Source organism: Fusarium proliferatum (assembly GCF_900067095.1).
Source record: "Fusarium proliferatum ET1 genome assembly, contig: FPRO_scaffold002, whole genome shotgun sequence".
NCBI lineage: Eukaryota > Fungi > Ascomycota > Sordariomycetes > Hypocreales > Nectriaceae > Fusarium > Fusarium proliferatum.
In genome coordinates, this window is record NW_022194791.1 from 1,304,445 (window position 1) to 1,332,003 (window position 27,559).

At 50.5% G+C, this 27,559-nt stretch overlaps 7 protein-coding genes across 7 annotated transcripts; 3 read left to right on the plus strand and 4 right to left on the minus strand.

The window, feature by feature from the left end:
• Nucleotides 1-531: 531 nt before the first annotated feature.
• FPRO_03345 (uncharacterized protein) lies at nt 532-2,234 on the minus strand (the record flags this gene model as incomplete). Its single annotated transcript, XM_031226453.1, has 4 exons — nt 532-959; nt 1,021-1,658; nt 1,715-2,106; nt 2,205-2,234. 4 exons carry the CDS (start codon nt 2,232-2,234, stop codon nt 532-534), a joined length of 1,488 nt encoding a protein of 495 aa, XP_031076988.1.
• A 1,628-nt stretch (nt 2,235-3,862) lies between these two features.
• On the plus strand, nt 3,863-8,743 carry FPRO_03344 (uncharacterized protein; the record flags this gene model as incomplete). Its single annotated transcript, XM_031226454.1, has 4 exons — nt 3,863-3,986; nt 4,127-6,594; nt 6,641-7,770; nt 7,828-8,743. The coding sequence occupies 4 exons, from the start codon at nt 3,863-3,865 to the stop codon at nt 8,741-8,743; spliced, it is 4,638 nt and encodes a 1,545-aa protein (XP_031076989.1).
• Nucleotides 8,744-9,293: 550 nt separating this feature from the next.
• FPRO_03343 (uncharacterized protein) lies at nt 9,294-12,029 on the plus strand (the record flags this gene model as incomplete). Its single annotated transcript, XM_031226455.1, has 1 exon — nt 9,294-12,029. The coding sequence occupies one exon, from the start codon at nt 9,294-9,296 to the stop codon at nt 12,027-12,029; it is 2,736 nt and encodes a 911-aa protein (XP_031076990.1).
• Nucleotides 12,030-12,673: 644 nt separating this feature from the next.
• FPRO_03342 (uncharacterized protein) lies at nt 12,674-19,302 on the minus strand (the record flags this gene model as incomplete). Its single annotated transcript, XM_031226456.1, has 6 exons — nt 12,674-12,870; nt 12,919-13,068; nt 13,120-17,967; nt 18,028-18,131; nt 18,192-18,491; nt 19,196-19,302. 6 exons carry the CDS (start codon nt 19,300-19,302, stop codon nt 12,674-12,676), a joined length of 5,706 nt encoding a protein of 1,901 aa, XP_031076991.1.
• A 1,504-nt stretch (nt 19,303-20,806) lies between these two features.
• Nucleotides 20,807-22,209, minus strand: FPRO_03341 (uncharacterized protein; the record flags this gene model as incomplete). The annotated part of the gene is made up of 2 exons (XM_031226457.1): nt 20,807-21,580; nt 21,634-22,209. The coding sequence occupies 2 exons, from the start codon at nt 22,207-22,209 to the stop codon at nt 20,807-20,809; spliced, it is 1,350 nt and encodes a 449-aa protein (XP_031076992.1).
• A 1,124-nt stretch (nt 22,210-23,333) lies between these two features.
• FPRO_03340 (putative COQ5-ubiquinone biosynthesis, methyltransferase) lies at nt 23,334-24,316 on the plus strand (the record flags this gene model as incomplete). Its single annotated transcript, XM_031226458.1, has 2 exons — nt 23,334-23,599; nt 23,659-24,316. The coding sequence occupies 2 exons, from the start codon at nt 23,334-23,336 to the stop codon at nt 24,314-24,316; spliced, it is 924 nt and encodes a 307-aa protein (XP_031076993.1).
• A 494-nt stretch (nt 24,317-24,810) lies between these two features.
• Nucleotides 24,811-27,244, minus strand: FPRO_03339 (putative nucleolar rRNA processing protein GAR1; the record flags this gene model as incomplete). The annotated part of the gene is made up of 3 exons (XM_031226459.1): nt 24,811-26,696; nt 26,746-26,893; nt 27,236-27,244. 3 exons carry the CDS (start codon nt 27,242-27,244, stop codon nt 24,811-24,813), a joined length of 2,043 nt encoding a protein of 680 aa, XP_031076994.1.
• Between the last annotated feature and the right edge of the window lie 315 nt (nt 27,245-27,559).

The window sequence follows — 27,559 nt, forward strand, 5'->3', positions numbered from 1 at the left end:
TATGGTAATCTTCCAGTGGATCGGTCCAGTACCTGCAGGGACTTTTCAGATTCGCCCAATGATGCCTGTTACCGAGAATGGTATTTGCAACTTTGCCAGGGAGTCTGTGGGTGTTACGGTGCACGAAAAGAGAAAGGGACGATTCTTAACGGTCGATATGGTGACATTCGAAACGTGGAGAGTTGCACAAATCAATGCATGCCGTTGAACAGCATAAATTTCATCAGTAGTACGCGGTTTCAAATGTATGGATAAAGGCTTGTGTTGTAAACGCACGGCATACATATTGTAGAAGCATATATACCACTTTTAGAAACAGTTCACACACATCGTCGATTTTCCCGAATGTTCCATAGAAATCCAAAGTGGATCAGTTTATCATGGTACACATGTTACTATATTTATATCTTAATAAATCCTAATCCAGATACTGTACTTAAGAGTGACACGACATCCGCGGCTACAATCGATCGACGACACGCAATGCAATTGCATATTCGCATTGACGAACTCCTTTCTTCAGTACGGGCCTTAGTGAGTCATCGCGTTCTCAAACAGCCTCCTTAGTTGGTCTTTCTCCGCTTCGAGCTGTGTAGACAATCCTGGTGCCAGCATCAACACACGTGCCTGAGGAATGGTACCTTCGACAAGGGCCTCAATGTGCTCCGAGCCGAAACCCAACTCCTTAAGACCCTTGGGCTGGTCACCGAGCTCCGCAAGGAATTTGGTAATAGCTTCTGCAAGCACTTCGCCTGCGCTCTCGCGCTTCACGTTGCTGATATCAACTCCAAAGGCCTCTGCTGCCGCCAAATGGCGATCTGGGTTCGATGCTGCTGTGAAGCGGAACACTGCTGGTGCAGAGACAGCTACGGAGACACCGTGAGGAATAAGAGGGGCTTCGACTTGGTAGCCATCGTGCCTGTAGCCTGGGTTCTGGCCAGAAATGGGGTACGACATGCCTGGGCTCGGGTTAGCACCCAACAGGGGCAGAAAGTTATAACAGAGTAGGTATGAACTAACCGTGGCAGAGATGGACACCGGCATTACCGAACCCAACGCCGGCCAGAGTAGAAGCGAGAAGCATCTCGGATTGGGCCTCCAAGTCATCAGGGTTCTTCACCGATCGCGGGAGATACTTGACGGTAGAGCGCAGTGCATGGAACGAGAAAACATCCGAGATAGGGTTCGCGCCTTGGTACGCGGGCCGAAGGATAGGGTTTGTTGGTCTAGGTGTTCTTTCGTTGTATGGAATGGCAGTCCAGGACTCAAGCGAGTGGCACAGAACGTCGAGACCCGAAGCGGCCTTGACAGCTGCTGGCATGGTCCTGGTGTTGAGGGGATCACAGATACCTAGTGTGGGCTTCAGGTTTCGATGAGCTACACCGGTCTTTGCTCGCTTAGACACAAGATCGAAAATGGCAGTTCCTGTCGTCTCACTACCAGTCCCGGCTGTTGTTGGGACCGCAATGAGCGGTGTCAACTTCTTGTCTACTGGACGGCCCTTTCCAAGGGGGGCGTTGACAAAGTCTAGGAAGTCTGCATCAGGATACGCCGTGTATAGGTTCATGAGTTTGGCTGTGTCCATGACTGATCCACCACCAACAGCGAGGAAGGCATCTGGTGCATACGGGCGAGCCCAGGCGATGGCATCCTTGATGCTGTGATATTATAAGTCAATTGTAGTCTGATAGACGTGATGTCGAGTCGAACTTACGAGCTATCCTTTGGCTCGACGCGAACCTTGTCGTAAACCTCATAAGGAATGCCCTCGCGAGCAAGCGACTCACGAACTTGTCTCATGGCATCCAGCTTGTTTACATTCTCATCCGTTACCACACAAACACGTTTTGCTCCCATGTTCTTCAAGTCCATGCCGACCTCCTGCGTCACACCTGGGCCAAATCTGATGGACGAAGCAGCCATCTCAAAGGCATACTCCTTCTGGCCTGGGTGAGATGTTGGCGTAGCATACTTACGCTGGTGAGCATGCTTGGAGGGAGTGAATGTTGGCGGCGACTGGTGATATCCTGGGTTTGAGTGGCAAGGACATGAAGGAGGATGAGTGTATTGAATGGTACGTAGCAAGCTGGTTGCTCGCTTAGCGGCCTATGTGAACGTGAGTTATCTGAACTGAAACCATTCACACATACCAAGCAGCTTTGGCAGTGCTTGTGCTTGTGCTTGATCATAAGGGGTAAACATACATTGGGAACAACTCTCACGGAGGGTACCATGGTGTTGTTATGTCTATGTTACCAAGCTGGATATAGGAGCACAGAGATGTTATTCCCAAGGATCCGGGGTAAGACTGGGGTTCGAGAGGACTTCAGGTTTCACACGAATCTTCTTAATGAAGCAATTGCAACGGGTAAGAGTGTTCATTTCCTATGTACAACCTCGGTAGACGGACGAGCAACCCCGATTGCGGGGTGAACCAAGGCCGATCAGGGGGGCGATGATGGGGGATGATTCGGTGAGGGGAAAGCGGATCTCAACTTAAGCTCTTGAACCTGAAAGGAAGCTGGAGCGAGAAATTGCCTATTTGGGTATTCCGCTGACGTCTTTGTTGGAAAAGTAACCTACAACAAGCGGTTCTATTGAATGTCTGGAGTTTATTCTTATCATCTAAATAGTCTAAACCAAAATTATTGAGATTCCATGAACCAACGCTATGACTACCATGCTGCAGCATCTAATCAAGTATTTGTTATAAGGAGATATCGTCGTTAAATGACACCGGGACCAGAATCTTCTTTGGCGGATACTTTTTTAATAACTGCGAGGTCACCCAAGCATTCAGGAAGGTGAATAAATAAATGTTCATGATCACAACTGGATCGTTTGGAGGTACGTAGTGCAGTTCTAGTTACCCTGTACCGTTTCCGCAAATATGTTACTCTAACTTAGTCGGTTTCGTCGCTCATAGCTCTATCGAGCTCTGTTGGGTCGGTCAATCTTCAATAAGGAAGTCTAATAATGGACTATCTCTAATGCATCTTAAAATCTACCAAGGAGAGGTATCTCATCATAATTCGCTTATTGATAGATCTTCGCAACGTTTTCACATTTACAGAGCCACTTACACGGACCAAGTACATACATTTAGTAGATTTGAGTATAGTCGCACACTGATATGCACTCAAAGCGGCTGTGAGTACCAAATTGAGTCAGTGTATATATAGATTGAGATCCAGGTTTTGACACTTGTCATTGAAGCGTCGCCGAGAAGTAAAAATTCGGTCCCGGAACAGTTTGATAGCTGTCACAGATTGAGGTGCTGTGACGCGCCATGGCAGTGGCATATGATACCGCTGACCTCATCATGTGGCTTGTTCATTGGCTCTCAACACATGACTTGGATGATGTGGCTTGCCGTCGCAACTTTCCCAGAGCTTGGTTGTTTAGGCTTATTGTTAGTGGAGCTTTGTTACAATCCAGTTATTCAGAATAGAGCGTCATATTAGAGAATACTCGACCATTTATCAGCCCAAGAACGGTTGTGAGCAGGCAAATCGTTTACACCCGACGCCTGACAGCTCCAAGCTGCTGTGGAGCACTGGAGGCAGGTACACGACTAAGCAGGTGCCCACCCGAAACCTCCACATCGAAATAGGGAAACTCCAGCCACATTGACCTCGACGACCTGTCCTCGAATCCACGACCAACCACCACATCAACTTTCAACGTACATTATATACTCGACTCGACGACACTCGATAACGCGCTCAATCTGCGCAGTCGCTCATTCGTCCCGGACTATTCGCTATCCCCGCGAAATAATCACACGAGGCTGCTGCTCGATCGAACATGCCTCCTTGTTCATCCTAACGCTCCTGCGTGATCCCGTTCCTCGAACTCTCTCATGGACCGCCCAAACGGGGGCGGCCCTGGTGCCGCCGCGGCTACTAGCAGGGCAGAGCGATTCGAGGATGAAAAGCGCCGTATAATAGAGAGCTGCTTTCACAAGAAGGATGTTGATGGTTCTCGTAAGTTATGCTGTTATTGAAGTCAATCCTAAACTCAACGACATGAGCTCCTAGCCCAAAGAAACTCAATGTCGCGAGAGTTTAGTTATAAGGCTATTACACTCAAACTCAATGTCCAGATGGCTAATGGCCTTGACCAGTTCTTGAAACATACATAACTCATATCCGCATTACCGAATACTCCTCTTATCCTACAACCCCTCCTCCACCTCAGGCTCGGAACGCCGAAGGTCAAAAACCTCGAATAATAATAGTAGCCGTGCGCAAGTCCGGTCGAGTTCGCCTGCATAAGTCAAAAGAAAACGCTAATGGATCGTTCTCGATTGGGAAAACGTGGAATCTTGACGACCTCTCGCGCATTGAATCTTACACTGGCCCCCAGGCCAGCCCAGACCACCGCGATTGGGCTGGCGACACCGGTTTCCAGGTGACACTCGGCAAACCATACTTCTGGCATGCTCAGACGGATAAGGAGAAGAAGTTCTTCATTGCTAGTCTTATCAAGATATACGGGAAATACACGGGTGGCAAGACGCCGGAGCTTGCAAATTTTGAACAAAAGGAGTATGATCAAGTTATGGGAGCAACTAGACGACCAGCTACAGGTGGTTCTCGGCCGCCCCCTCCTCCTATAGCTGAACAACCTTCGAGTCAGATGGCGAGCGCCCCTCCTCGTCCAACCCATCCGATGCATCCTTCGCATCAAGGACTCCCAGGAAGTGGCCCTCAAGACGCACCCCAGTACAGGACGCCGCCTACTCGCCCAGCACACCCGAATCTTGGCCCTTCACCCGTCGGAAGTTTTGACTCAACTACTTCGAGAGAAAGGCCGCCCCAACCTCGGTGGATGGCTCAGAGCAACAAGAGTCAGGATTCGGTTGCTACCTCCATGGCTACCAGGAGCGATGACGGTTCCAGTTTACCACCGCGCTCTCGCAATGGCATAAACGGCCCAGGAGCGTATGGCAGATTTGCAGAGCCCCATGAACCCCGGGCACCAGCTGTTCTTACACCCCCTCAACCACAGTCTTCGCCCAAGTCGAAACCACCTGCTATTCTGTCTCCTCCTCAACCTCCACAGCCAGTTCCTTCACCACTCCAATTAGATAGACCACCCCCTGAAAGGAGACGACCGCCCATGGACCCAACTCGCCCTCATGATCGGGACTTGGTTCCCCCACCACTGATTAGTCCTGGGAACAAAGAACCAATGGCCCCTCCACCTCGCAGCAGCGAACGCGTTGTGCCGAGAATGGATAATGCAAGCCAGAAATCGACAAGCAGCTCGTTCACGGGGAGCACACTCGATCGAGAAACAGCACCACCTCCCACAGGACGACTGCCAGACCCACCAAAGCGTGAGCCACTTCCCATGCCTTCGTCCCTTAGGCCTGGATCAGGACCGACCAACCCACAAGCTTATACTCCCAACCCTCCCTCACATCACCCACCAACTAATGTAACAAATCAAACTCCAATTCCTGCTCAAGTCAATGGATCCAGCCCTGCACCAGCCCGTATGCCCAGCCCGGCTCGTGGACCCAGCCCTGCAGCGGCCCGTGTTCCTAGTCCTTCGCCAGCTCCCGTACCCAACCCTTCACAAGCACAGGCTCAAGCACCAAGCCCCGCTCAAGCTCTGTCCCCGGGCTCTGGAGCAGGTTCTTCCGATGTCTCGCCAATGACAGTGAGCGTGCCAAGATTTGCAAACTTACAACCGCCCCCTGATCTGCCCAAGCAAGAGCCGGTTCAGCCAGTAGAAGAGCCATCGCCAGGGGAGCGTGCAGTGGCACCTTCTGATCGCGAGTCTAACCCATCACCAGCAGAGACAGTCGACGAATCCAGGCCTGGCCTCGGTCCTATGATCAGAGCCAAAAAGTCCAGAAATGAGATTGCCGGTGCATTGTGGAAGGCTGCGTCTGCGGCCAACGCTGCAACCGCCTTCAAACCCAGACCTGGTGGTGCTGGTGAACGTTTGCGTCTATTGAAGAGTAAGACGGAAGAGGGGCCAGATGGAATCAATAGCGTTGTCCCTGCGCCACCCAGACCGTCTTCCAAGGGTGTAGATACTCCCTCTGAACACCCTACACCAGAAGAAACACCTAAAGCTGAGGAAGAGGCCAAACAATTGGAGCAAGCTAAACCCGTGGAGCAGCCCAAGTCTGCGAACCGTAATTCACTTGTTCCTGAAGTCAAGATTAGTCTCCCAACAAGTAGACCAACGAGTTCACATGGGCCGCCGCAGGAAGTGCAAAAGGCGACAGAACCTGAAAAGAAAGAGACCCGCCGCTCCATCAATGCAGGCAACGATATGAAATACCTGCAGACATTGGGAGTCAACCCGTCCATTCTTGATGAGAGGAGTGATGATTTTGCTCAATGGTTGGATTTCTTTGGCTGGATTCCAGGAGAACAAATGCGATCACGCAATGTGGAAGAAATGAGAGCTGACCTAGAGCGGGAGCTGAATAAAGCCCAGGCTGGTGGCTGGCTGGCTCGTTTCCGCGAAGAGGATGAACGCGTTGATGCCATCAAGGCTGGGCTTGATGTTGCCATGGCTGAGTGTGAGGAGCTTGACAACTTGCTCACACTCTACTCAGTCGAGCTTTCGGTATGTTATCCTTAAATATGCTCGAAATGTTTCTAATCATGAACAGACCCTTTCAGATGACATCGCTTATATCGAGGCCCAGGGTCAAGGTCTCCAAGTCCAAACTGCAAACCAAAAGTTACTCAAGAAAGAGCTTGAGTCTTTGCTTGAGACCTGTGCTATCACATCGAACGAGCTTGAAGTCCTCAGATCTGCACCTTTGGATGACTTAGGTGGCTTACAAAATGTCGAATCTTCTCTTGTGACACTTTATAAGGCAATGGTCAAGATTGATCCTGCGCGTAGTGGAGCTGATCAAGAGAAGGCCGATATTACTGCCGAGACAAACCAGAGTGGCCTCAACCCTGACTTCAAGCAGATGCGGATTGTCCAAGAGAAGAAGCTTGTTTATGACCAAGAAAGCGCCATGTTCATTGGCAGATTGGTCGCCTTTATGTCCCGGCAATTTGATCATGCTTTTACAGAAACCAAGCTTGCCATGGAGGGAGCCTTGTCTAGAAAGGTGGATCCTATACACCACGAGCTTGGCCGCGATATTCTTTGGCAATTTAGCCCCCTCATGCTATACGCCCGAGATATGCATCCCGATGAGTGGAACCAGCTCATTCAGATTTATCAAGATAAGGGTCAACCTGTTTACCGAGTTGAGTTTCAGGCTACGATTGCGTCTTGGCGTAGGAATGCCAGACAGGCAACTGGAGAGGAGGCTGAAATTCTGTTCACGTCAGCAGTCGAGAAGCATCAAGAAGGAGGTGTGGCTACCACTGCCAGGAAGCTGACTGTAAAGCGCAGCGGAACTCTAGCGAGAGCTCTGCGATCTCCTCGAGAAGACGGTGGTCACAAACCAAAGGCCGACAAGGGAGTGAATGATAATAAGAACCCCCCCCACGAAGTCTTTACCGGAGTTCTGGATAATCTTATCCCACTGATACAGATGGAGCAAAATTTCATCATCGACTTCTTCCACGCGACCACTCTTGAACAGATAGATTTCCCAGATGCTGTTGCCACAACAACGCCTTCTGATCGTGGAGGCACTGATTTAAGAAGACCCCGATTAATGGAACCCGATCGAGAGCTTGCCAGACGTATTCTACGCGCGATGGAGGTGATCTTTACTTTCTTGGAATCGGAACTGCTGCGTCTCATGGAGTGGGTTGTCGGGCAGGGCCCAATGTAAGTTCAAACCTCCTTATATCACGGCGTTGACGAGGCATACTAACAGCTATTTAGTCAAGGGATTGGAGTCCTAGCGACTATTGAAAAGTACTCTGCTGAGGTTGGTCAGTCCAACCAAGAGTATGTGAACACACTCTTGCAAAAACTTCATGGACACTTGGAACTGCGATTCAAGAAATTCGTTGACGACCAACTTCGGGCCATTGAGGAGACCAAGGTCAAGATCAGCAAGCGAAAGGGTGTTATTGCGTTCATCCGGATTTTCCCTCTTTTCTCGGCAGCTGTGGAGGAGATGCTGCTCGGTGTTGACACGACACTGCCGATTCGAAGTACTGTTGATCGCGAGTATGACCGAATACTCAAGACCATGTTTGACTCACTCATGGTCATTGCGCGAGAGAATCCCGGCGTCAGTGCGACAAGCGGCTCGGTTGACCCAGAAGATAAGGAAGCCCTCAACTTCCACATTCTCCTGATTGAGAATATGAACCACTTCCTTGAGGAGACGGACACACGAGGCTTGGACGTGCTCGAGGAATGGAAGGAAAAGGCTAACACGACATATTACGAGCATATGAATCTGTATCTTGATGCAGTCATGCGGCGACCACTCGGCAAGATTCTGGAACACCTCGAGAACATGGAAGCTCAATTGCAGACAGGCAAATCACCGGCATCAATTGCTGTGCAGCCTTCCAACAGCAAGACGGTTTTCAATAAAGTTTTGAGCAACTACGACTCCAAGGAAGTGCGAAAGGGCATCGAGGCGCTGCGTAAACGCGTTGAGAAGCACTTTGGCGATGCTGATGAACCAGGACTAAGCCGAGGATTGGTGATCAAGGTGCTGGAGGAGTGCGAAAAGTTCTACGAAAAGGTTGAGAGACGGGTCGGCGCTGTGACGACCAACGTATATGGCGGTGATGTACTCTTCGAGTGGCCTCGAGCCGACGTCAAGGCCGCATTCCGTTGAGTTTGGTGCTTAGAGCGAATGGGAACACGATGATGAACTTGCTGTACGAATACTATATTCTCTAGGTATATTGGCATGCTTGATCAGCCATGGATGGGTCAGGTAGTAAATGAGGCGCGTTTCGTGGTGTCGAGCGTTTTGAGGAATGGACATTATATATCTCGGTATATTTATTGATCTCTACGGTACTTGCTTGGCTTTGGCGTCTATCTTATCATGGAGTCATATTGACACCTACGATAATTGGTTTCCTCCGTCTTATACTGTTCTTCTAATTATAGGCCTCGTCACTGAAGCGCGATCATTAATTAACCCCACTACTTTACGCGAAGAGACACGTCGCGACCTGGGACATACAGGGAAGCTACGCCACTTAACGCCCTTGGGCCCTTGTAGCTCCACTCCATCATCGACATTACATCGAAGTTGCCTGAATATATCGTGTTCATTTACTCCACGAACAATATGTCGACTTTCATATGCTTCTTTACTTGAACTGAAGCCTTGAAAATATTGTATAACGTTGGCGAGCGACTTCAACACCGCAATCATGACGCCCAAAACCCGCTCGGGCGGTAAACCCGCACCAAGTCGTGTCTATCATTCAACGCCCGCGCAACAGCAAGCACAGTTCCCGGCGCGTAGAAAGGTTGTTCGGACATATGGGAAGCAGAATCGGAAGAAGCAGGCGGAAACACCCTCGAGACTTTTGCGACAACAAACCTTGACTCAAATCGACTTTGTATCAAGCTTGGAAGGGAACGAGGACCCGATCGTCCTAAGTGATAGTGAACAGGATGAAATGCAGTCAGACAAGGACCAAGGAGACCAAGATGACCAAGAAGAGGCCGAGGAACCTGTTTCGAGCGGGCGGAAACGACGAGCGAAAGCCAAAGTCACCTCTACCAAGAATGAGCGAGCCAAGCGAAGACGGACATTAGGCGATGATACAGAGGAACAACCAAAACCGAAAAAGGAAAAGAAATCGAGCCGACGTAAGACGATGGGAGATGCACCTAGTTCAGCCTACCATACTCAGACTTTGACTCAATTCCTCGGTCGCGATCCATCCCACGCTGAGTTTATCAAGGATTCTGAAGATGAGGATAGTGATGACGACTTCCAGCAATGGCTGGGCAGTGCGGCTAGTCCAAGTCCACGGAAGACCCGAAAACATAAGAACGCTTCGCCTATCCAGAATCAGAAAACCCCAAAATCGATATTGAAGCGCAGGCCAGAAGAATCAACTCCTCAGCGGGAAGAGTCTATTGTGCCTCAGACACCTCATAAGCAGACACCGCACAAGAATGTTCAACTAACAGAAATACCTTCCTCGAGCCAGTTGTCTGCGCCGCCCAGCATATCGTCGACGCCCGCTAGCATGATGCTGGAACGCTATGGTCCACCAGACCGTGCCAATCCGTCACCTGTCAAAGGAAAGACATCTTCACCAGCGAACCCATCTCCGCTCAAGGAGCTAAGAGGAAGGCCCAAGACAACATCATCGCCTCGAAAACATGAGCGCATCATCCAGGATTCTTACGCAACCGACAGTTGGGGGTCTATTAACCGTACACCTCTCAAGGAACTGCCCGTGGATTCGCCAAACAAGACACCAAGAACTCCAAAAGGTGTCCTTGAACCGCTTGAAACATCGTCTTCTGTGATGGATGAGCTGGAGACACCTACCAAGTCCAGAAGGAGGAGGAGGAGTAGTGAACTCGGTGGAAGTCAAAGGAGTGGTAGCCCCACGCCAAGGATGAAGCGAGTATCACCTGGCAGTGGAAAGAAGAAGGTCATGCTCGAGATACCTGATTCTGAAGATGAGGAGGATGAAGACTTTGGCGACGAGAACGACGAGAACGCATTCGTTGTCGGTGCTGAAACGCAACTCGTTATGAGCGAAATTGCTTCATCCGAGGAAGAGGTTATGAGAGCATCCTCCGCTTCTGTGCAAACAATGACCGTTAAAACTAAACGACGAGCCGTTGCGACCATTTCCTCCGAGGAATCTTCTGGCTCAAATGGTCAAGCATCAACATCAACCTCTTCACTTCCACCTCTGAGTTCTCGACCTACCACACTGCCTCCTACACTCCCTCCCCTTTCAGCAACTCCCCAGGCCAAGAGCCGTCCCCGACCAGCAAAGCGTGTTCGCAAGCCCATCCACAGTCCTCTTCCACCAACTCAAACTCAGCCACTAGAATCTCAGCGTGTACCTCTGGCAAACCTTCAAGCACTACCTCCAGCATCTGCTCGTACAGATGTGCTGCTGTCGCTGCCCCAAGACATTATTGATGACGTGATAGAAGGTTACCAGGCTGATCTCATACTCAACTTCAAAATACCCGCACAAGTGGTTCGATTCTGGCTCTACGATGGGGAGCTATTGCGATTTATGGCTTGCGCTGACCCTGGTCGTGTTACTGAAGGTCCAGCCTGGCGTTATCACCTGACTCAAGTCCACGAGTTGAACAACCCTGTTGAGGGAGACGATATGCGGGAAGAGGGATGGATCGACGGTGATGTTGCTCGCTATGTCTATTTCCCACCTGCCGTCGTAGGTCAGTTGCTCTGGAACTTGCGACATGCTCTATTCAAAGAGAATGCATCTGGAGATGAACCAACACAAACTCAAGCTCCTGTAGGCGAAGATGACAGTGGACGAGTTGATCTCTTTGCCAACTCTTCACAACCTCTACCAGCGGACAAGACGCCCGCTCCCTCATCAAGTATGAGCGTGTCACAGCAAGTTGAAGCTCAACTCAAAAGTGATTTCGCTCAATCAACCCAATTCCCAACTTCGGATGACATTCTCGTTCCCTCAACACCCGAGGAGGAAAACAACAGCAACAACAATGAAAATACAACTCCCCCAACCACCCACATCGCTTCCTCTCCCACAACTATCAAACCCCCTCCCCGTCGTACCCCTTTTGCAGCATCTTCCTACCGCGCTACCCGCCCTCCCTTAAACAGCGCTTCAAAACCACCTACCGTCCGTCCATCTCAAGCAACTACCGTTTCTCAGTCTTCTACCCCTGAGCAGCACTCATCATCTATCCGCCGCCCACCGCTACACTCTTCCAGCAGTATAGGCCTTCCCGAGGGCCTCTTAGACGAGGATGATGACGATGACGCCCTGCGTCTGGCGTCGGGGTACAATCCAGGCTCGTCGCAACTGCTGACGAAGAGCCAGATGCTGCCGGACAGCTTGATACGTGACGACACAAGGGTTCCGCCTGAAATCTGGGACTCGGATGACGATGACGATGAACGATTGTAGAATTTTGGCATGACCCTTTGATTTATTTCTGTGTTTTTGGTATCTTTTGCCCCAAGACAAGTGTAGGATGCGTGTAAGGGAAGAACGTAGGATAGCCTCGTTTTTCACTTATTGGACATGTATGTATGGATGACTGAGCCGTAAGCTTTGGAGTTAGGGGCATCGACTTAACTATATTCTGTTGTCAATAATCAGCGCAAGTAATAACGCGAAACACGAATAGTATTTACGCAGCCACTGCGGAGTGAGATAGGAATAGACAAACACACAATTTCATCTCTATAACTACTTTGCCTAAAGGCGGTATCTTCATCATTGCCCTGCCTCTCCTTCGTTGATCCTTGGGAAGAGGCTTCAAAAATATGCCATGCCGTTCCTGTGATTCTCATAAAAACAAGTCCTGCGCCGTCCCCCAAGCCATGCAATATTGTGTTACTGTGGGCGCCACGTCAGATGCCCTGTCTATTTCCATCATTTCGGTCCATCGTGGGGGCATATTGTGTCATCAGGGGCATCAAGCTAATATAAAAACTTTTCCTGCCAAGTCGTCCAAGAAAAGAACATCGTTGTCATTGTTCTGTTGCTCAGGTGCCATGAGAGGCCCCAGGCATTGTGTCGTGCAGTGATTCGGAAAATAAACCAATCTACGACAGATGGAACGCTCCCTGGCCTTCCTTGACTGCTGTAAAAAGCTGCTTCCTCATGATCTCAATGGTAGAGTAGTCTGGAAGCTTCAAGTAGTTGACACACGTCATGACACTAGGAAGGTAGTCGTCGGACGTATAAGGGTGCTCACTGGGTTTGCAGACCACAGTAAACATAGGTGTCAGAGACTTGAATCCTAGGGAAAGTTAGAACTGACCATCAACAGCCAGGAGGCGACGCATACCTCCAATGGGGAGCTTTGGACTTCCAGTGGTGAACTGTAAGAAGTCACGGCGTTGTGACGCATCGAATTCGCTCATTGTGTGGAGCAGATTCTTGACCGTCTTGCTATCCATGTTGTAACCATGATCGGCCTTGATCGAGTCAAGGAGAGCTGATGGAATGTTAGCAAACATCAAAGGTAAAACTTTAGGGTTATACATACTTTCAAGTGACCAGTCCTCGTCTACACGGCCAAACAAGGTGACCAACTCATCTGGCGTGAAAGCACTAAGTGCAGAGTAGGGGAATACCTGTGAGAACCCAGCACGGAAGGCATCGACTTGGCGACGCACACCTGACCCAAGAGTCATATCAATGACCTTCTCCAGATACGAGTCCACATTGTCAATAGTGACTCGTTTCTGAGAGCCATTATCCTCCAGCTGAATATTGGGATAACCTGGCAAAGTGAAGTCGAGGCAAAGGTCATCAAGCTTGACGCCATCGATAGTAATGCTTTCTGTGTCGGCAACCTTTTCTGCTGGTGTACGATTGGGGTCCTCATCTATTTCCTTCTTGGCCAAGGCAAATTGCTTGATAGCCTTCAATGAACGGGCAAGCACAGGATCGACAATTTTCACAGCCCCCAAGGATGGCTTGACTCCAGTCGAAGCCGCATCCCCGATGCGGAAGAAGATGGGGTTGAAGTGAAGGTCGATGATTCGGGAGTCGATCATGGACCGCGCAACAAACTTTCCAAGCATCTTGAAAAGATGCAGAATTCGCTCTCCGTTTGGTGTCCCAGCCTCTTCATCGCTCTGCGGCCGAGGGAAAAGCCCAGTGGCTCCAGACACAAACTCATCAGAGCCGTTCGAATCGACCTCGCGCCAGAGTTTGAGCTTCCTCTTTGAGAACTCTTTCGATACAGTTGAGTAGAACTCGAGGGTGGGGCCAAGACCAGTGCCCACCTCCTCAAAATACTCTACTTCTAGGATACTCTGTGAAGCACCATATAGCTCCATAACTTTCAAGGCCGATTCAAGGATCTTCTGACGTGAGATCCTAACCTTTTGTCGTTGAAGGCGACCGAGGAATGGCCGTTCGTTATTTCGATCTCTTCGGTTGTCCTCCGCAGACTGGGTATTCTGCCATCTCGCCATTGATCGGGCATATCCGAAAGATGTAGATTGGAGGAATAGATGCCGAGTCTCGAATGGGAAGAGGAAGGGATAAAGGCGAGCTAAATCCTCCGCCCAACTAGGCAGACAGTTGCTGGCAACAATCAAGGGCTCTTCCAACTGACGATTCAACTTCGCTGTGAGTTTCGTGTTGACGAACTGTGACAACGGCTCAACATTCAGGCCAATAACGCTGTTCTTTTTCTCGATCAAAACATCCTCAATATTCGAGTTGAGGTCGTGAAGAATGTTCAAAAGACGTAGAATTGATGACGTTGTTGGGTTCTTGGCAAGGGAAGCGGGGATTCCATGCTCATCCTCACCATCAACTTCCGTGTTAGAAGAAAATGAAAGGGATTCCGCGGGAGGTGGCCCAGGTACACGCTTGAACTTGATTGGATGCACAGTTGACCAGATGCTTCTGCTTAGATGCTCATCTGAGTTAGAAGCTGAAGTATGGACAGCACGGTAGATAGTAGTCTCATTGGGGATCAGCTTGTTATCAAGGCTGAACTCGATGTGCCAATCTTGGGGCACTGCCTGGAGAGCGGACGCATAAGACATCGGTCTCGCCGATGACGACGCTGGAGTAGGTGTGCCTTGGGTGCCAACCGAGGGTCCACCCGCACGGCTAGGTACACCAGATCCAGTCGGTGTCGCGATTCGAGTGCCATCCTCCTTGCGTGCTGTGACATGGCCGCCGGTAGCGACCTCCATGTTGACGGCAGAAGTATCCTCAGGTGTCGATTCCTCTTGCATGTCTTCTTCAAGCTCGCCAACAATGGCATCCAATGCACTGCTTTCTCCGACGTCATCGTCATCAGTCAGCTGCTTCTCGTCAGCGCATTCTAGTGTATCTTGCATTTCCTCGTCATCGACAGGTGGAGGTCGAGGAGCCGGGGGTGTGTTAGTGGCGCCATGCCGTCTTGCAGAGCGTCTAAGCGCCCCTTTATCGCGAGATGGCCCAGCAGATTGATCTGGTGTGACAGGAGCAGCCTGTGACTTTGATTTGCGAAGTGCTCGGGAGCCAGATGGTGTTGTAGCAACAGCAGGCGGCGGCGGTATCGGAGGTCCGCTCGAGAACGGGCCTGATCGTTCTGCTGCTGCTAGGCGGGCTGCTGCTGCGCTACTCAGAGGAAGACCCGCGCTGTTTGCCATAGCGGCAAGTGCTCGAGCAACTCCATCCCTGCGGGCGGAGCCACGAGATCGCTCATTGATACTGATCCTAGGTCGTAAATAGTCATCAAGGGATTTGAAAGTCGCGATGGCATGAATTGACACCATTATATTACGATAAGGTCGAGGTATTTCGGAATCATCATCGGCAACAAGACGAAGTCGAATTTGCTTCCCAAGCATGGAGGCAGGACTACTGTGGTTGCCGTCAAATGTGTTATGATGCACCGTGATAACCTCAAAATGCTCTGACCTACTGAGCAAGTCCTGAAGCTTGTGAATCATGACGCTGAAAGGCGTAGCCGGAGATTCTGCAGTTGCAGTTTTTGGCTTCGACTTGACAGTGTATGCCATGAAGACTTCCAGGAACGTTGACTGGGCGGCACGGGCCAGTTCCTCGTCAGGGTTGCTGAAAACCTCTAGAAGCACACGAACAAGACCTGATGCCAGAAGTTCCGCGCTCGTAACACTTTCCAAGACGTCGGTATCGAAATATGATGCAAGCTTGGTGAACAGTTCCTTTCCTTTATCGGCCGTAACGTTGCTGGGCATGGGTTTGAGGTAGAAGGCCTCAAGCTCACCAGCCAAGTCTGAAAGAGCATCAAGGATTGCTGTTGCCTTGAGCTTCATAACCTGGCCATGGCCTTCAGTCTCATGGGTCTCCAAGAACTTTTTGGCGACGTCTCGAGTTCGAGATTTCATGGATCGCACGTCGGAGACAAGACGATGGAGAGGGACCTCGAGGGACATGGTGGATCCCCGGGAGCTAACAGGGGACATGTCCTCATTCTGCACCTCGCCATTCTCGTTATCATGTTCTTCGTCTTCGTCCTCTTCATCAGAAGACTCGCGCTCCTCATCTTCTTCGTCTTCCTCATGCTCAGATTCCTGATCCGAGGACTGTTCGTTGTCTTGTTCTGTTGCTTGTTCGCCCTGAGACTCCTGTGTTTCGCCCTTACCTGACTTCTCTTCAATTGCCTCTTCCTCCTCAGCAATCTTGGTGATCTCAAGGAAGACTCCTTCGCGATAGAATTGATACCGGTAGATTTTGTCGAGTCGGCTTAGTAACAGCTCGGCTGCTTGCAGGCCAAGCATAACCAGAGATGCGTGGTCTTGTTGCGAAAGAATAGAAGCGAGGAAAGAGGCATAAGGTACCGGAGTAAGTGCCTCAATCAAGATGTCCTCATCAAGATTCGACAGCATCTTCAATTGTGCTGTGAGGACCTTTTGGCGGACGCTCAAGTTGACTGTACTTGAGAACGCGTCCGTCAAAGTAGGGAAGATGATGAGCGCAAAACGGCGGACTTCGTCTTTGCACTCTTCAAGAAGCTCAATGCGCTTTTCATTCGTAGACCTGCGGTTCCTTCCCCCACTGGCTGCCGAGTTTGTAGGATCTGTCAAGGCTTGAAGTTCAACAAAATCACCATACGAGGGATCTGCGTTTCGTGGTAGGTTGGGTAGTAATTCGCAAATAACATTGAGCGTCTCGATGATCTGATCTCGGGGTCGATGGATGAGAGCCTGCATGATTATAACACTGTCCAGTTTGGAGGCAACATCTTCGGTACCGCTGGGTGGTGAAACACCAGTCAGGATTTGATACAATGTCTCTACCACATTAAGCTTGAAGAGCTCCGCGGAAAGACGAGGGCTAGCTCGCGCGGTGAATGCCAAAACTCGGAGAAATTGTGTATGAATACTGGAGCCAATCATGTTGGTCGTACCGGGAACAAGAAGTCGTAGCACACCTCGAAGAAGGTCGACGCTAACAAGTTCTTCAAGTTTGGAGGGATGGTACTTGAAACTCTCAACGATGCCGGAAACGCAAAGCGAGGCCTGCTCCACGACCCGCTGATCACTGCTATTGAGGACGTTGAGAAGTGTAGGCATAACATCTCGCACTACTGGGAAAGAGTCTTCGGGGATGTTGCGGCAACAGTTTGCTGCGGTAGTGACGGCAGTTCTTTGCGTGCCGGTAGCAAAGAAGTCGAGATAAGACAAACAAGCAGTGAGGCCACCCTCACGAACAATGCTGGTAGGATATTCGACTGATATCTTCTCCAATGTGCTCAAGGCCTGCTCTGCCAAATCGATAAAAGAAATTTCGAGGAGTTTTTGGCACAGGACAGGGACGGCGCTTCCATAGACGACGTTCGCAACACTGGCAGGCAACGCCTCCATCAAATTTGCCAAGCAACGACACGCGAGTAACATGATTTCGGGGCTTTCTTCCTTGTTCATGAGGGAAACCAGCTCCTTAACATATGCATCGGGCGAGAAGTGGCCAGAGAGGTTGTCTTCGTTGGAAACAAGAAGTATTTCTGATAGCTCTTGCAGAGCTATTAGCTGCACTGAGAGATCATCAACTCGCAGATTGTGCAGAATTTCCCGGAACCGAGATGTCAGGCCAGACATCATCCCCGTTAGTGCTCTAAGCGTGCTGGATAAACTGCCTGGAGGGCCGCCAAATCCGCCAAAAGGATCGTCGTCGTCGTCGTCTTCGTCTTCGTCGTACCTTCGCGACCCCTCCTCATCTTCGTCCTCGTCATTGTCTTCACTATCGTCATCGTCGTGGTGGTCGATGGGAGGGGGCGGGGGTGGCGGTGGTCCTGGGTCTTTGTTCTCATCGGTACCCGTCATCGGTGTATCTTGATCAACTGCGCTGTCAAGATTCCTTTTTGATCTTCGGGTGTTCAAACTTGTACCAGATGTGGGCTCTGCAGTCATCGTCAGTTCTGTGCTTCAACGGAGCCAACTTATCCGCGGGATATACAAACCTGATGGAGGTCCCGTGGTCTTCTTAGAACGGCTCGATTTCCTGCTGGAAGAACCTGAGGGGATAGAGGGCTCTGCAGGATGCGCAGATCCGGGGTGGTTGTTACTATGGTCGTTAATACATTGAATCTAAGCCATCAACTAGCACTCTGCGTCAAAGACTTACTCCAGGCTGTCCATATCAACAGCGGGCTTCCCCTTTCGCCGAGATCTGGATGTGGTGTGGTTGTTATTGTTGGTGTTCGGAGGTGGAACGGCTTCGGGGATCTTTTGTCTCTTGGACCGTCGACCTGAAGACCCAGAGGGAGGTAATGCGTCGTTGGGGCTCTTCTCGGCGGCGAGCCCTTTTCGCTTGCGTGAGGACGGAGTAGTGGAGGGAACGGCCGGGACGTCAGCAGCGGCAGGAGCAATATTGTTAGTTTGGGCTGCCTGACTCGCTGCTTGACGAGCCGAAGATCTGGTGATTCTAGAAGACATAATTGTCGTGAGCTTGACGATACATCTGTGTTAAGGCAAATAATGGGGAAGATGTGAGAGATGATGTTGACGGATGTTGCACGGAAGATGGAGGGAGAAGAAGAAAGAGGAAGCACGAGCACGAGCCGTGGCTGAAAAAGTCAAATGCTTCAAAGACAGTGTTTGCTCTACAACAGCCTGGATTGTGGCCAAGGATGACAGAGCTTTGTCAATGCAGGAGGCTATTAAACAGCTATAGCTAGCTGCAAGATAGTTTTCGGGCCAACGTCAAAAGGTCTCGGTGGACAAAAATAGCAGTTGACCAAAGACAGGCGTGCATGCGTGCAAGTTTCTTGGGAAGTGCGAAATCCGTTTTGTGGTTTCTTGTCTCGATGTGCGTGAATCAGCAACGTAGCAGAGCAGCCACGAGCCGAGCAGCGGCGGCGCTGGGATGACGAGGGTGTCTGTCCCGTTTGAGCGACGCAAAGAGCGGAACGACAGGGTGAGTAACAGACAAGACGAGGCGGAGACGCAGGCGCAGGCGCAGCAGGCAGATGATACGAGGTGAAGAAATGAGAAAGTGAAGTGCAGTGATATGATGTGTAGTGAAGTGAAGCAAGCGTAGGCCTGTGCAGTGCAGTCGAGTGACAGTGGAGGTCAAGGATGAGGATGGATGGACAACAGACGGGGGAAGGATAAAAGGGTTGACCCTACCTATGGGCTGAAGAAGCGGCGGAAGCGGGAGAGAGATTGGCAGTTGAGGTTGTCGAGGTAGAAGGAAGTCGCACTTCGTTATCACCTGCCGATGTTCGTTCTGCCATGCCCAGACGACCTACGCCATCAGGAAGGCAGCGGGCAGGCGCGGGCGCGGCGGGGTCGTTGTTTCTCTCCGAAAGTCGAGAAGGCGATGAACTGATGACGAGAGCGATAGCGGGTTATCGATTAAGGTAAGGTAGTTACGGTGTAGAGATGATGTGTTCTAAGGATATGTTTCTGTGCTGCAGATGAGGCCAGACTTGAAGTTACAGAATAAAGTCTTGGAGAGAAATGCCACTCTGGAGGTGAGAATATGATGGGAGGAGGAGAAAGGTGAGTGGTGTTTTTGGGTTTCGGGTTTACAGATACGAGTCTTGTCTGGGGGGGAGAAGAGGGAGGATGATGGCTCTTCAATTGGATGGATGTGGTGGTTGACGGACGGTCAGGTCGGGTTGACGTGTGTGAGCTGGTCGACTCCACTATCTGCGGCCCTGAGGACACTGGACACACGGCTCGAGGCGAAAAACACATGCAGCACTGATCAGTGTACGGAGTACGACGGACGTTTGCGATAAAGCTGGAGACTTGTCATGTAGTCCACGAACTCAAGGCACTGTGATTCTGTTGAGCCAGCCTTATCGACTGCAAACAAACATGCACTGTGCAGGCTCAGAGGGGGGGCTGAGGGGCCTCTGTTTCTAACATGGCAAGATGGTCTTGTGCCGTTTCTGTTTACATTACGTGATGTAGTTATCATCCCTTTCAGTCATAATTGCTGTGATACATTGAATAACCACACTCATGGGGTTCTCTTGGAAACGATTTAGTACTGGAATGATCTTCCGTGTATGAAAATACAGTCCAAAGTGATTCAACATCACAAAACAATATTATCAGGGTGCGACTTGAGATCCGTTCTCAGCATGTGGAGCGGCCCGCTTAGGTCCATAGTGGCGTTTATCATACCTTACCTTAGGCACTCAGTAAAACCCACCGAAGAGGTCACACTAATGAATGCGGCAACCATCTCTTGGTAGCCATCAACATCGGATATTGCACGGCTGAAGGGGCCAGGAGAGCCTCAAACTACTTTACTAAAATATGATGTCGTTTGATATAAATCATATCAGAGCACAAGGATGAGACGGCTATCTGAATCCAGCTCACTGAGGCTTATAGTCATTTTCGGATGATTCATCCTGTCGCTGTTTGAATAATTCTAAGCTGTCTATGTGACATCAAGGTACTTTGATCTTGAGATCTCGCTGTACTAGGTAGACGGGATGGAGGAACCGACTACCGTACCTTAGTTTTTGCATAAGATCTAAGCTTATTATAGTTTTCAGAAGAACACCTTTGGCCATAAATAAGCTCCTTGAGATATGCTCGAAACCAAGGTCATCTGGTAGGCACACAACATATTACTAAGAAGAACCACAAACTGATGTCACTTATTACTATACACAAACTGGTTGAAGTTTTCACTGAACGTGATTAGAATATCATTCGAGATTGTTTTTTTAATTTTGCATCGCTTGAGCTATTCATCGCCCCATTATAACTTCTATCTTATGGTTTCAAGCTATCCTTACCACCCTCGAACTCAGCAACATCATACTCTTCAGGATACTTATCCAGCATCTCCTTCAGCTCCTTCATCTGCGCCTTCAAATCATCTGTCAACTCTTCGTAGATATCCTCAAACATGCCCCGAATCGGGGGCTTCTTCTCCCGCTCTGCCTCACTGAACGCCTTCAATATCTCCTTGCGAAGATCACTGCGGGCCTCCTTCTCCTTGGCCTCGTCCCAGATACCCTTTGCTTCCATCCACTTTCGTAGTCGAGTGATAGGATTATCGCGACGCTTCCAGTCTTCGACTTCTACGCGCGCACGGTAGGCGAACGAGTCGTCAGATGTGCTGTGGTGAGAGACACGGTAGGTCATGGCTTCAATGAGAACTGGCTTGCCACCATCTTCAAGGGCCATCTCACGTGCCTTCTTTGTAGCTTCTCTGACAGCCCAGATATCGTTACCATCTATTCGGATTGTATCGATACCGTAGCCAATACCACGGCTGGCGATACCATCGCCACGGTATTGGTCTAGTGTAGGCGTTGAGATAGCATATCCGTTATTTCTGCAGATAAAGATAACAGGGCACGATCGTGTTGCGGCAATATTGAGGGCAGCGTGGAAGTCTCCTTCACTAGCTGCACCCTCACCAAAGTACGCTGCAACCACACGAGCTTTGGAGCTGGGATCTTGAAGCTTTTGCATCTTAAGAGCATAAGCGGCACCGGAAGCCTGGGGAAGTTGTGTCGCTAATGGAGATGAAATTGAATGCTATGTCACAGTGTTAGTTCTGAAGTACTGGTGTCAACTCGCATCATACTCACAATGTTCAGCTCTTTGCTTCCATAATGGACAGGCATGCTTCGTCCTCGACTTGGGTCGTTCTTGTTACCAAATAACTGGCTCATGAAATCCTTGGCTGTAAACCCTCTCTCCTTAAACACGCCTTGTTCTCTGTATTGACAGAACATGACATCGTCTTTGTCGAGCACGCTTGAACTTCCAATGCTGACGGCCTCCTCGCCAGCACTAACCATGTAGAAGCTCAATCGACCTTGTCTTTGCGCATCAAACATAATCAGATCCATGATTGAGATGAAGACCATGTCTTTGTATAGACGAATAACCTCCTCATCGGAGATATCAGGTTTGAACGATTCATCCACCACAACTCCATGCTGGTCTACAACGCGATACGTCGATAAGGCAGGATACGACTCGGGATCTTCGAATTTGAGAGAGCTTGTGAATGCGCTCTTCAAAGCACCAGGAAAGGACACAAAATTGGAATTGGGCCGTTGCGATACACTGCTGGCTGATCGGATCGCAAGGGGCGTTACATGTGGTCTAGAAAGGGTGGCCCGCCGCAGGGCGACTTGACGCAGAGCTCGAGACTTCATGATGTATGTGTATGTGGGTGCTTGGGGTTTCTGGGGGGGTCAGTTGAAATCTGGGCTATGTTTTCTTTTATTCAAATCGCTGGATGTCAATGATATACCAGGTAGATAGTAAACCGTATTACCGAGGGGTTGTTGTGTCTGAGACCGCGAGGAAGCGACGTCATCCTGAGCCGACTCCAACCCGTGAAAGCCGAGACGGCGAGATAGTAATAAGCCGTGGTTTGACGATGTTCGGCATCCTCAGCCAGCATTTGTTTCCAAGGGTGTCTTGCTTATTCGGCAATTGGCTGACTTCCTTGTCAGACCTTGCACCGTACCTCCTGACTTGGCCAACCATTAATCATGCCATGTTTGATGCCGACCATGAAGCCCAAGCCCATGATAGCCATGAGGACCCCGACTTATCCCCCACACAAAGTTCTTATCGCTCTACCCCACACTCGCGATAAACTCCAGATCTCCATGGATGGATGGGTCCAGTCCCAGCTCTAGCATCTGCCATTTTCAAATGCAGCTGTCACCAGCTGCCAGTGAATCTCAACCACAATCAACGTATAGTAATATGCACCACGGCAACCAGTACATAGAATCACTGTCAAGATTGGCCGAGCATGCAGTTGAATTAATAGACAAAGTCTTCAACCTCAAACTTTCTAATCTCTGCACAACAACACCGTGAAAGACATCCTTAACAGGAACATCTAGCCTAACATTTTGAAACGACTCTCGATATGTCCGCCACTCCAGCAGTAGCTATCGCAATTGTATTCCTTACCCTCTTCGCAATTTTTTCACTCCTTGCCTGGTGGTTGAAAACCCGCGTGCGCACCTTCATTCAAGCCATCTTTAAGCACCGCCAGGAAAAGAACAAGGGTAATGCTTCAACCGTTGCCGACTCTGGGGAAAGCGTTTAACAAAGGTGAGATGAGATAATATCTCCATTGCCCTTCTTGATTGCCAGTCTCTCAAGTCGATATTGAGATCAATGTCAGCCACTGTGGCTACAAGGCTGGCGCGCCACGATTTCTGACCCACTGCAAAACTCCAACTCTCAGCCTCGTATGATTTTCGAACTGACCTCAACCAGAGCTTCCCATAACCTCCGAGGCCCAACTACATTCACAATGGCCTCGCGCACAGCCCTCCGGGGCTTCTCCCGCACACTGAAACCCTCTAGATGCTCTCCTACTTTCGTCCGGCCGTTTTGCTCTACCAATGCCGTCCGTGGCGATAAATCAACCCCTACATCTGATCGACCTACCCACTTCGGATATGAGACTGTCACTGAAGCAGAAAAGCAGCAGCGTGTTGCTGGTGTATTTACAAGTGTCGCCGAATCCTACGATAAGATGAATGATTTCATGTCCCTGGGTATTCATCGTCTATGGAAGTGCGTTCAGTCTCTTTCAGTTATACTGCACGGTGTAACAAACTAACATCGAAACGTAGGGACTACTTTATCTCTTCCCTCAACCCTGGTGCTACGAATCCCCCCGGTCAACCTCAGCGCATTCTCGACGTTGCTGGCGGAACTGGGGATATCGCTTTCCGACACCTTCAGCACGCCCACGAGTTCAACTGCAACCCCAATGTCTCCGTTATTATCTCCGACATCAACCCCGATATGCTGGCAGTTGGTCGCCAACGTTCTCTTGCACTCCCCACGTCCCACCAATCAGCCCTCTCTTTTCTCGAGGCAAACGCCGAAGTCCTCCCCTCTCAGATTGAGGATAACTCGCTCGATCTTTACACAGTTGCCTTCGGTATTCGCAACTTCTCCAACATCCCTGCTGCTTTGAAGGAAGCCCATCGCGTTTTGAAGCCTGGCGGTGTGTTTGCCTGCCTTGAGTTCTCAAAGGTTGACAAGCACCCCATTTTCAACACTATCTATAAGCAGTGGTCCTTTAAGGGCATTCCTCTAATCGGTCAACTAGTGGCAGGGGACCGCGACAGCTACCAGTATTTGGTCGAGAGTATTGAGAGATTTCCGAGCCAGACCGCGTTCAGAAACATGATCAAGGATGCAGGCTTCGTAGTTGCTGGAGAAGGCTACGAAGACCTGACTGGCGGCATTGCCGCTATTCATAAGGGCATGAAGCCTGTATGAAGTGACTAAAGGATACACATGTAATTTAGTCTGTAGAATAGTCCATCAATCACGATCAGCATCACGAATAGTCAACCAGAGTCTAGCATTGTACAATAGGAAGTTCATTCATTCCAAATCATCAACCTACTCCCCTAATCCAGCTTCCGTGAACGTCATCATCACATCCACGTCTCCGAAATGCTTTCCAGGGCCCAGAACGATGTTTTTTTAATTCTCTTCACAACTGAACTCCATACAGGTCAAAACTAAAGAAGCCGTACCCTCGATGTCAAGGATTTTCGACTCCGAAATCTCATTAGGTACACGATACATGAAAACGAGGCCAGTGAGATATCCTCGCTTTTCCTGTTGCTTAAGCCCCTATCAGATCAGATCAAGGCGTAACAAGCAGGTGATGCCCAAAAAAAGCAGGCAAAGATAATAAGAGGCGCATGGAAAGGACCAAGGCCTCAGAACGGTTGTGTAGTGACACTCAAATTTTGAGTATGATATTAATCGGCGGCGGGTGTGGCGGGAGCGGCGGCAGGTGAAGAGGTGCCTGTCTCGCCCTTGAGGCCTCCTCGACCACGTCCACCCCGTCCACGATCTCCACCACGACCGCGACCACCTCGTCCACCGCGTCGATTAGATTCGGAATCACTGGCTCCTCCAGCGCTGCGATATCCACTGGTGTTAGTGGCACCGCCGCGTCCGCTGGCACCCCAGTTACCAGCACCACCTCGGTTGGCATATGTCTTGCCCTCACGATGTTGGAAGATCTTGACCAGAGGCTTGGATCGATCCTCCTGGGTTCTAGTCTTGACATCCTCAGGAAGTCTGGCCAAAGCAGCATCACGGTCCTCTGTTGTCTTAAACTGAACAACCTTGTTTGAATTACCCCACTTGTCAACCTTGAGAATCTTGTTCTTGTCCTCCTCGCTGAACAGATCTCGGCACTGATCCTCGGTGTTGACATTCATAATGAAAAGACCGATGATGTCCGAGGCAGGTGTCTTGGGAGCGGGAGAAGAAACACGCTCAGGGTGCGCTGAACCGTTGGCTGGAGCGGAAGCCGGAGCTGTGGCCTTCTCGGTGTCTTTGCTGGGCGGGGCGGGAGCAGGACTGTTCGAGCTTGGGGCAGGTTGGGGAGTCGCTGGCTTGGGTGGGCCGGGCAGAGGAGTTGCGACAGCAGGCTTAGCAGCCTGGACTGTTGAGGGCTGTCGGCTGGTAGGAGGGGGCACACTGGACTGGGTCGAGGGAGGGGCAGGTGAAGGAATACCAGCTGGGCCAGCTGTGGTGGGAGGAAGTCCGGGTTGCTGCTTGGCGCCACGGTGAGAGAAGTTGAAGCCTTGAGCACGCATCTCAGTACCAATACGGCCATCCTGAATCTCGAGAACCAGGTAGCCAAAGGCCGCATCAGCAAGGTTAAAGTTCCACATATTCTTGAAGGCACTCTCGTCGACTTGTCCGAGGGAAGCCTGGCCAGCAGCCGGGCCGCCGAAGGGGTTGCCACCAGCAGCAGTGGTTGGCATCTTCTCGACGATTTGCAGAGCATTCTTCAGAAGGTTCTGTTGGGCCTCATTCTGTTGGATAGCAGGCTCCACTTCACTCTTGACAGTCTCCCAGACGTCGTTGAAAGAAGCCTTGGAGGCAGCAAGCTTGCCACGGTAATGGTCGAGAGTAGGGTTGACGCTGAACTCATTGTAAGAGCTACCATATCGGAAGTGGAGTCCGGCAGAGATAGAGAAGTCGGCCTTGAGAGTTACTGAGAGCTGGTTCAAGATACCCTCACGAGCAGGAGACGCATGTGTGATGAAGATGCGGGTTTCGGTAGGATCGTAAACTCGGTGCGCAGTGTCGACAAGCTCACCCATTTGCAGGAGAGTTGTCCACATAGTGCCCTGACCACCAGCAATGGTGGTACGGCCTTCGCCATTATCAAAAAGCTTATGCATGACAACAGCACCACCAAGACCAAGTAGCCGCAACTTGACACCGCCAACCTCCAGTAGCATTGATCGAGCCTCGTCGATGATGTGCAGGTTTGGGACCTTGTACTCGCCGGTTCGGAACTTCTCTAGTACTCGGACATCTTCGCAAGCACCCCAGACGGTATAGACGGGAACATCAAGCTTAACCTCACCGCTGATAAGGAGAGGCAGCTCCGAGAGAGGAAGCTCATTTGGCGGAAATCGGGACTTTACGGGGCCTGGTCCTCCTTGCTGAATAGCCTTCTTTACAGGCTCGGAAATCAAGGGCGAATACTGCGCAACATGCTTAAGCGTCTTCTCGGCGATTCGTTCCAGGGAAGTGTCGTCGTAGAAACCAAAATCACCAGTGTGGATGATATGGTCGGCTCGAGCTTGTTTCGCAAGATCATTGAGTGATCTCAGGTTTCCTATATGGTATTCAGCGTTCGTCCGACTACATCGCCCATAATTACCAACCTCGAACATCGGCAATACACAGAACTCTTAGGGGACCGGTTTGAAGGACACGGCCCTGGTTGGGCAAAAGTGGTGCAGCACCAGTGGGAGGAAGACCACCAGCACCGTTCTGAAGGTAGCCTGGACCCGGGTTATTGTATGCTCGCGGCTGTTGGGGACGTGTTAGCTAATGTCTTCTTCAAAGTGGCCGACTGCGCAGTCGGGGTAACCGCATTTTTGTGGAAGTGCATATGAACGTGGAGTTGCGGATCTCGAAGTTGAGGCCATCTAACGGGGCGCAACGGCGGGACAACACGCGAGCGGGGAGAAGGCGGGCGTGGGATTAAGGCAACACGGAGAATGCGAGAGAGGCAGAAATGGCCATGGGCTATCTTGCAAGGTGTTGCAATAATGCGAACTTATGCTCGCATGTGGAAAGCCGTGAACAGTGCGAGGGAGATGGGCAAATAGCGGATAATAGAAGGGGCCATGTCATGGGGAGAGCACTCACAGCAGCCATTCTATCAATCAACTGATTCTATGCGCTCGAAGTCGGTCGGAGATTCGCGTGTTCGGATAATCGCGTGGGCGGTGAGAAAGGATGCTCTGATAATGAGATAGAGCTCCCGGAAGAGGATGAATGGGTATCAAAAGAGGTGACGATGTGGAATGGAAGACAGGGAGGCAATCACGGGGAGGTGGATTTTCGTAGCTGTAGCAAGGCTACCTCAGAGGTAGAGATAATTTCTAGGTGGCCCCAAGAATCGGGAGTCAAAGGCTTTACCTCTTTCGGACTAGCCGCATCAGCTTCACCTCTGACGAGGTGCCTGTCCGC